At 43.8% G+C, this 9,399-nt stretch overlaps 1 protein-coding gene across 3 annotated transcripts; it reads left to right on the plus strand.

The window, feature by feature from the left end:
• Nucleotides 1-2,485: 2,485 nt before the first annotated feature.
• Nucleotides 2,486-9,390, plus strand: tp53i13 (tumor protein p53 inducible protein 13). Of its 3 annotated transcripts, XM_076100758.1 has the most exons (9): nt 2,486-2,913; nt 3,049-3,126; nt 3,409-3,444; nt 3,757-3,815; nt 4,034-4,112; nt 6,164-6,292; nt 6,406-6,600; nt 6,717-7,767; nt 7,905-9,390. In XM_076100758.1, exons 1-9 carry the CDS (start codon nt 2,818-2,820, stop codon nt 8,009-8,011), a joined length of 1,830 nt encoding a protein of 609 aa, XP_075956873.1. In that variant the 5' UTR covers nt 2,486-2,817; the 3' UTR covers nt 8,012-9,390. The 3 variants fall into 3 exon arrangements, with proteins under 3 accessions (XP_075956873.1, XP_075956875.1, XP_075956874.1); XM_076100760.1 differs by lacking the exon at nt 6,164-6,292; XM_076100759.1 differs by lacking the exon at nt 3,049-3,126.
• Nucleotides 9,391-9,399: the final 9 nt, after the last annotated feature.

Here is a 9,399-nt window from a genome sequence, read left to right on the forward strand (position 1 = left end):
ACTATCTTATTTACTTTACATGGGGTTAATGTAAAGACTGTTTGTCATTAATACACTTTATATTCTAATACGGATCACAGGAAGAGTATCGGTGTCACAGTCGTTATACATTTCAGACTGCACCTCACAAGCGAACATTGTGACCACAGCATGATTTAAAAAACAATGACATCAATACTTACAGTACGTCCACAGGTGAATGTTACCTCATCAGGACAGGGGGCTGGACACACGTTGCAAGTGAATTTGGCACAGATGAACCGGTTACATCATGGCATTTCCTGCACTTCCGGGTTCAGGGGGGGGGGGGGGGGTCTCGCAAGACTTCAGGGGCTCAAGCATCTTGGAAGAAGATCTAGAAAGAAGGGGGTTGACCTCTAATGATGTAGGGGTGTTGTTACCTGGGTAAACTTAGAACAGAATCAGAACCAAGACTTTTTTCAGTACAATCTCTAGCAGGCTAAAGCTGAAATCTCATTATGCTAGCAAATGTCCTAGTGGCGCGACAACCAGGAGGAAAGCTCTGCTGCCGTCCCTCGAGAACATGACACAGCACTCAGGGAGGAATGTGAAAGCTCTTACAGTGACATCTGCTGTTTCCTAGCAAAATAAACTTTGTTGCAAAGATGCATAACATTTTGAGCAACAGTACCGATCTTGGAGAAAAGCTGGGAATGTAAAGTACGGAACGGACAGGTTCCTTTGTGAACAGTGTGTGGGGAACCAATCGGGCTACCAGGAACTGGATGCCTGTTGGCTGAATTGGGCTGATCCTCATCAGTCCGAAGTTGCCGGACCAAGTCGCTCAATTCTTGAAGTTCACTGTTCATGATTGAAGTGACAAAGAGAGTGAGTACAAGTCTATGCAGCACTCTAGCTTAGCAGGGAGGAACTAAGGCAAGTCCGCTTCAATATCCTGCAGATGTGCACACTGCAGTTTTGTTTCAGCCAATAAGGGAAAAAAATGAATAAAACAATAGAAATACTATAAATAAAAAATAAAAATTATACGATTGGAAGTCAGAAAACAGAAGGAGAGAGAAGTATCTCCCAAGAGTGCAAGATTTACAAAAAAAAATACAAGTAAAAACAAGCACACCATTTAAATTAGACAATTACTAAGCTATTAAACAGTTTAAATATATCAGTTCATAAAATACTATTTTAATGGTACAATGGTAGTAAAAATGAAAGATGGTGATAGAGGGATTACTCACCGTGCACGTGCCCTGCAAACTGAAGAAGAAAATGTAAAATTATAAAATAGTGAAAAAAAAGAGTGAGGTGCACCTGAGAGCCTGCTCACCACTGAACTTCCAATGGCCACTCGCGGCCCCTGTAGTCTGTGATCCTCATACAAGAAATTATGATCAGTTCACAAGATCCACAGAATCACGAAGTACCATCAGAATAAGCAGTACACTCTCCCAGGAGTGTCTTCTTCTTCTTCTTCTTCTTCTTCTACATCGATGCATCGCAACGTGTGTTCTATTGCTCTTTGATAATATAACCAATACATTGACGATAAGGAAGTGGGAGGTGCTACCGCGTCTGCATGGGACTACGGTGCCTGGGAGGGGTTTTGACTAAATCAGGGCTGGATTAACCCACCAGGGGGACTCGTGGCTAAACTGAGCTATAGGCCCCTTGACCAGGCAGACTTCTGTTGTGCTTATAGACTGTACATTTTGAATTTGTACAGGTTTTTATACTTGCAATATTACATTGTCTCCCATGTTGAACGTTCTAACTGGCCCCTCGGTAAGATGGGGTCTCTAATGCAGAGGATTTGTTGCCTTAATGCTTTATTAATGCAAAGAGTATTAACAAACTTGCAATGAATTGAATGATCACAACCAGGTAAGCCTGGAGCCTTTGGGCCCCCACAGGGTTTGGGGCCCCAGGGCAAGTGTCAGCTATTGTTTGAAGTGGGTCGCAGACAGGAAAGTTGTTGCTTTGGCCTGTAGTGATCATGTACCTACAAGAGTTAGAGTGAACACTGATTTAATTTAAATCTTATGGTACTGATGTGTGGCCCCCACGGGATGTAACAGTTATAGAGAGAACGGTCACCCCTCAGAGGATATGCAGAGTTTAAACCGCAGGGTACTATCATAGACATGTGTAATAGACGGGTAGTATACCACTTCGATTTTCCATTTATTTTAAGCTTCAGTAGTATAACAATTGAGTTCAGTTATCCAGAAACAATAGAGTCAGCGCAATTCCGGAAATGGGATTTTGTTTTCAAAATAAAAGCAAGGATATTCCAATTCAATTAAAACATATTTAAGAACAAACACTGGCTCGCACGTGGCTATTATAAATCATATGAAACACTTACTCACTACATGTAGAATCAGATGAATATAAAATACAAACATGGACTAGTGAAGTCGATACAAGACGACAAAGCGATTAGCGTTAGTTATATTTTGAAACGTATAAGGAAACGCTATCGTTTAACGATGTGAACAACTTGACATCTGTGTATAATACGGCTGGCCAGTGGCAAAGTAGTTATGGAAGTACACAGCACTTTTTATTACCATTTTCGCGTTAACTAACCGAGCTTTATCTTATTGTTTTAACTTTCTAATGCAACGTAGAATAACGAGCTAACTTTAGCTTGACTTAAAGAAGACAACGGACACGCGACACTGCGGGACGGTTACATTTTTATGTTATGGGACTTTGCCAAAAGAACATTTGTTATGGAAATATGAACGGTCAGTTCCTTGTCACTCTGTTACCAGCCGACCAAAGAGGAACTGTGACAGCTATCTAAACATGCGTCTGGTCACACCTGAATGAACCATGTCGACGGTGACGGTGCTGGCCGCGTTGTGGGTCAGTTTGTTTCGGTGCGGTGTCTCCTCCGGGTCTCCGGGACCCGGATGTGACAATGGAAAGGTAACTTACAATTTAATACCTGTTGAGTTTATTAGTGTTTGAGCCATGGTCACCCACTGGTTTGAAAATATCAGTCATTGTAGGCGTTAAACATGTAATCAATTGTGTGTGTGTGTGTGTGTGTGTGTGTGATAGCTGTATTTGGAGAGGGACATGCCTCCGAATGCTCTTTATTGGAACTGTCCAGGGACTATATGGCCAGAATCTATTTGGGTAATTATGGATACAACCTACCAACCACCTCCTCCTCCTCCTCCTCCTCCTCATCATCATCATCATCATCTGTGCTAGTAGCATTATCTCCCAAAGGAGCAATGTCTCACATGGGTGTGGTTTGCTTCAGTGTACTGTGTACCAGGAAGTTTTAACAATCATGAGAGAAGTAATTGTTGTGGTAGATCCTGTACTCTGGCACTCAGTCGGTAGTGTAAACCTGCTTTGCTTGTTCATGTTTGCTCCGTCAGTATTTTAACCCGTGTCTTCTCTTATCTACAGAGACTTCCCAGTATTGAGACAGTGTATGATCCTGTGGTGAGTAAACACTTGTCCAAACACTTTGTTTCACCCGTGGCCTTAAAACACCACGTAACATTTCCTAAAAACATCAACGCACAATGGGACAACACTTTGTGTTGTCCCACATCCAAATTCCAAAAGCTGTTTTCAACTTAACAGAAAGTGATGTATTGAAATGTGTTCACTGAGATAACTTAAACTTGTTATTGTTGTCAACAGCAAACGTGCACAAACTGAACGGCCGCTAACTCAGTGTTGGTCTCAGGTGACTGTGAGTGTTCATAGTGAACCCGAGAGTCTAATTTGGCTAATTTCTTTTCACCGCAGCCAGCCAGGCAGCTCTGCATGGATACATCTATTTCCTACAACCAAAGCATTCCCAGCAGGTAAGGCTGTTTGGACAGACACATGATGCAAATTAAGAGACACTGACACATGCACACACACGTATTAATATATGGACACCTTTACTCACAGAAAAACTCATGACAGTGTTTTTAATGTCCTTTTCTGCTCTTAGTTGCTGTGCTTTGTATTCGTTGTCGTGCCTCTGAGGGCTATTGAGGACGATGTGTGTCTGTATTTGTGTGTTTGTGTGTTATAGTGGAGCGTACAGACCGGTGAGGGCAGAGAGTGGAGAATACTTGTACTGTCCTCCTCAACGGTGGCTCAATAACTTGCACGTAAGTCTCAACATCAAACACGTCTTGGTTGTTCTGTCTCCACTCTCTCAATAGCTGAGTCACTTTGTCTGCTTAGTAAATTATTAGGGTTTTGGGTTTTGCGCAACGCTGAAGAGACCGTTTTTTGTAGTGACTCCAATTTGCCCACAGTCCCTTCTGTATTATTTCCCGATCTAGAAATCAGTTTTAGCCAGAAATGCATCAAGACACAATCGATGTATTGTTTCCTTGCAAATTCAATTAAGAGTAATACGGGGAAGTCTGCCAACACTCACATTCTACCTGTTCAGACCCTCGGTAGCAGGGCTGCCACTGAAAGTAGATTGTAGCAGGTTGAACACATTTAACCCAGACGGATATTTGTCAGCTGAAAAACCATAATTAACAGACAAGGAGGGAATACAATATTGACATTCAGGGTTCGTACGGTCATGGAAAACCTGGAAAAGTCATGGAATTTTAAAATGGTTATTGGAAAAAAATAAAATCCCAAAAGTTTTGGAAAAGTCATGGAAATGTGTTATATTCATATTTTCATGTCGTTCATTTACGGTGAGTTGTCAGCCAGCGTTTCTCAGATTGGAGTGAGACGAGGAGAAAAGGTGATGTCGTGATCTTCACAATAGAACATATTTGATGTGTCGAGTCTTGGCCAATCAGCGTTCAGATGTCTACAGCGTCTTCATTTCCCTCCGTTACAGTTTAAGTTACGTTATGTTCCGTTACCGTTCAGACTTGCTGGGTTAAGTTAACGTCCACTACATGCGGAACTTTGTAGACTGTTAACGTTCGTCATTATCGCGATTTAGAAGGAAAAAACGTAACGTGATTAAACATGCAGCCCCCCCGTGTTCCGGTTCAGTTCACGCGGTCACTCGTTAACGTTAAACCCGAACACCGGCGCATCTGGTTGCAGGTTGTTTTGTTTAACTCAAAGTAGAATGAGGATGATTTCGTGGTCAGAATAACTTTCATGACCACGAAACATGAGGCCCAGATACTGATGAGATGATGAGGTCAGTGAGCTTCAGGGAGAGGAGGCTGTCTGTAGCGCAGCTTGACGCAGGGCTGAGCTGTGAGTGGAGCTGGGCCTGGATAAAGGTGGAGGTCTAAACAGACGTGAGTACAGCTTCCTGCTGTCACAGTGTTTTAAATACATTGATAAGGCAGCGTATGCTAAATGCAGCCTCTGCTCCAGGGAGATAAACTGCAGCAACAAGGGCTCATATGTCCTCATCACACTGTACACACTGTTCACTGTAATGACCACAGCCAGTGTACCAACAGTCCCAACAGTCCCACGTTGCTCCCAATAACCCTGAAGTAATGAGAGGGTTAAGGTGCCTGTACCTTCATTTCAGCAGGTTGCTAATGCAGAGGTGTGTATAGATCACAGCTATTATTTTACTCTTGATAAACTACCATAGCCAGAGTAGATTATCATTTTCATTTAAATAATTGAACTGGATTGAATGCATATTAATTGCAAATAGAAGATAGGCCACAATTCCAACAGCTGTACAGTAACAGTGGGAGTTAATATTAAGCCATCCAGTAACAGGGTTCAATGAATAATTTGTACTACAAAAGGGAAAGCAATATGTGCACTAGCTGGATGCTACTACCTACTAAAGCTCTTATTGATGTGTCAGTGTTATGAATGCCTGTCAACCAGAGTATATTTATAAATGTTTATTCTTTTAATCAAACTATTGTCTCTCATTCGTTTGTGTCATTTAAGGTATACTGTATGCTTTGGAATTCTCATTGTTAGTTTAAATACTACATTTTCTCACTTTTTCATGTATACACCGAGATTTCACAAAATGTTTGGTCATGGAAATTTGGTTTAGAGTCATGGAAAAGTCATGGAAATCCATTGGTCAAAATGTGTATGAACCCTGGACATTATTGTGAGCAGAAGTTACTGTGTCGTAATTGTGACATAAATGTTGGTGAAAACCAAATCGGGGGAAACCCCGTGGTGACCGTGAAGGCTGGTGACAAAAGACCGTCACATGTGTGCGTTTGTGTCTGTGTGTGTTTACCAGCATGGAGCGACTGTGCTGCTCTACCATCCCTGTGTTCCTCTCCACGAGCGCCTGCTTCTGTCTGTCCTGGCCCGCTCCTGTCTGTCAGACTACATCGTTAGCGCACATCCACAGCTCAAAGAACACATGGTGAGAAGATAGAACTCACTACCGGTGTGTGAGAGATACTTAAACACCGCTGTTTGAGGAGCAGCAGCAACAGAAGAGAGTGAGTGGATCCTCACTGTTTGCTTTGTGTTCAGCCCATAGCCCTCGTGTCGTGGGGTCACACCTTGGAGCTGTCCACCACGTGGTCTTCAGACGTCTATGATTGGCTGGAGACCACAGCATCCACGAGGAAGAAGTTTGTTGGTGTGAACCCGAGCAGGAAGTTCAACCTGCTGCTAACCCGGTCAGCTGAGCAGCACCGGCAGCAACGTGCAAATCCAGAGGAACAGGTTAGCAGACTCTGCGTGTTTATTTACACGGTGTGAATAATCATTCATGTTGAATGTGCTCCAATAACAGCAGTCTTGTAGATGTCTCTTAAGTAGCTGTTGTTGTAAATCCCCAGGAGTCTTTGAGGCGATGCTTTGAGCGGACCATCTCCTCTCAGCTGAATGGAGCGATGGAGAAAGTGCTGCAGTCCAACATAAAGAGTCGAAGCTGGAAACTAATTAAAGAGGGCGGCAAACGCAGGCGGTTAAGAGCCGCCATTACAGAAATACGGGAGAATGGTAAGGAGGAGAAGGAGAGAGAAGACACGATAACACACCAGAGCAACAGAACCACCATCAGCAGGACAGGGGCCATCCAGAACAACAACTTCACGGTTGGGCCATCGACAGATTCTCCTCCAGGGAGCAGGACTCTCCCAGATCCTCCAGGTTCCAAGGAAGCTCCCTCTCAGTCTAAGATCCAAAACACAAATCAGGGCCTTCCACCCAGGCCCACAACTCCTTTGGGGTCACTACAAACAGCAGCACAGCAGCCGAAACACACTGACCTCAGAGACCCTCTCGCAGGTGTCGTGAACAGGGAACAAAACCAGACTGCCAGGGCTGATGCCCCGGCCCTCAGCTCCAAAGATGAAGGTACAGACTCAGTCAAACAGAGAGACAAAGACTTTGGTAAACACAGCCTGAAAGGTAATGTCTCTAAAGCGAACATCTACGATAAACACAACACAGCAGACGGCACGAGGAAGGGTAATGAAGTAGTAGACGTGAAAGAGAGAGAGTTGGAACGTAACCAAACACACAGTGACACACACTCTGAGCACAAAGGTGAAAAAATGGGCTTTGATTCCGTTTCCAAACCCCAATCAGAGCCTCAGCCCCAGAAGCCACAGCCGGCCAGTCACCCGCCCAACAGCCTCGACTGTGCCGGCTGCAAAGCGGGCGAACACTGTGAATGCAACAAAGACTCGGGGGCCTCGGACGCTGTAGATACCGGGTCGCTGAGGACCCCGAGGACAGATGAGGCGGTGTGGGCCGCAGCAGCGCTGAGCTTCCTGCTGATCCTCCTGACCCTGTCAGTGCTTCACACACGCCTGTACCGCCACTGGAGGACCACGCCCAGTCTGTACTGGCGGGACCCGCAGCGGGACTACGACAGTGTGGCAGGTAGGTGGACCAATAACCAGAGAGCTGTTTTAATCCTCTGACCAATCCCAGTTTGATCATGTTAGGTTACCCAATCAGTTATTAATTAAGTTTTTGTGTTCTCTGTGTGTGTGTGTGTGTGTGTGTGTGTCCTCTAGATGTGATCCGCAGGAGGTTACGAATTGCAAACAAGAGGCACAAAAGGAGCAGACGGCGGGAGTGTGTTCTTCTGCCCAGCTCCTCCAGCTCAGATGAACATCCATAGAACAATGAAGGATCACAGCATGAAGAGAGGACGATATCTGCAACAGCCTCGCTGTCAATGACACACACTGAAACTCATTAGTAGGGCAGCATTGCTAATACTCTGTCTGTACAGTATATAGCACACAGCAGCTATTCTAACCACTGGTGGGCCTCAGAGCGTCCTCTAGTGGGCTGCGAAGGTACTGGGAAATGGCTAGCTGACATTGGAAAAAAAGGTAATTCATAAAGCTAGCTATTTTTATATCTAAATGTGCTAAAACTGACGTGGGAGAATACCTGAATACGTTAAGTTTGGATCCATAATGATGGGTGAGGGATAGCAGAATATCATGTATTTTGGTCATTACAGCTGACATTGGCATTACACATATTTAGAGCCCCGTTTTCTTTTCGTCTCCTTTTTCTTTGGGAAGGTGGTCTTAGGAATTTCTTTAACAATCAGAAGTGGGCCTGGAGTTAGAAAAGGTTGAGAACCCCTCACATGCAATGTGCTGGATGTGTGCCTGTATGCTGTTTGTCTGACAGCTGGATGAACCACCTCTATCTAACAAGCTGCAGGATAACCTGAAAGCTGAAGCAGTATTACCACATAGCTGCTCAAGGGTCAGTTAGGTCCTGAATTAAATGGTATAGAGCGATCTGAAACAGAACCTTTCACATGTGTTTTTAGACTGGGACCATCTCTATATCTAAATCTCCTCTCTTATTACATTACATCAAAGAAGCCTTTAGGTTTTATTTAGTCATTTGAAATGTGTATTTGTACATCACATAGTACATACTCCTTATTTTGCTCACTCCGTGTATTACTACAATATTTAGTCTCCAGCTCTGGTGACAGTTTTTCTATCAGAGGATCATTTATTTTGTGCTACATTTTGCTAGAATTTAGTTTTATATTCATAGTTAAATAATAATGTGTTGCTTTTACCTGTGAAGGTTTATTAAGTGAATATGTAAGTTGCTGTTGTAAGCAACGCTGTGCGCAGAGTGTGTTGTCGTTAAATGGTACGAACATATGAACACCTGTGTTTTGAAGACGGTTTTTGGACAGACTTTAGAGAGACGATAAATTCCTCGGCTGAAATGCTGAGTGTGCGCTTCTGTTTGAAACAGCGGTTGGATGTCAGGAGGCCTTCTGATACCCGTTTGTGTCGTCTTAAATGTGTCATTTTAAGGAGTTGTGACGAAGATATGCGCTGATCAGGACCGCATATACAATAACAACATCATTTGTTTGTCGACCAACATGTCATACGGTTTCTAGATGCTGTGGTGGGTTGTCGTGGTCATATTGTAACTACATACTTTTTCCCCGAGAGGTTTCCAGCTGCTTTCTCTGGAGCTCGTTAATGGAAATAAAATCTGTGGAACCAACAGTGGCTG

The sequence above is a fragment of the Anarhichas minor genome, unplaced genomic scaffold (assembly GCF_050575085.1).
Source record: "Anarhichas minor isolate MPS153535 unplaced genomic scaffold, ASM5057508v1 ptg000026l, whole genome shotgun sequence".
Taxonomy (NCBI): domain Eukaryota; kingdom Metazoa; phylum Chordata; class Actinopteri; order Perciformes; family Anarhichadidae; genus Anarhichas; species Anarhichas minor.

Bases quoted from the DNA above. Each gene is read 5' to 3' on its own strand.
- tp53i13 (XM_076100758.1), top strand. From the start codon at position 2,818: ATGTCGACGGTGACGGTGCTGGCCGCGTTGTGGGTCAGTTTGTTTCGG. The intron at 2,914-3,048 runs GTAACTTACAAT...TGTGTGTGATAG, and splicing joins CCGGATGTGACAATGGAAAG to CTGTATTTGGAGAGGGACAT. The intron at 6,601-6,716 runs GTTAGCAGACTC...GTAAATCCCCAG, and splicing joins GTGCAAATCCAGAGGAACAG to GAGTCTTTGAGGCGATGCTT.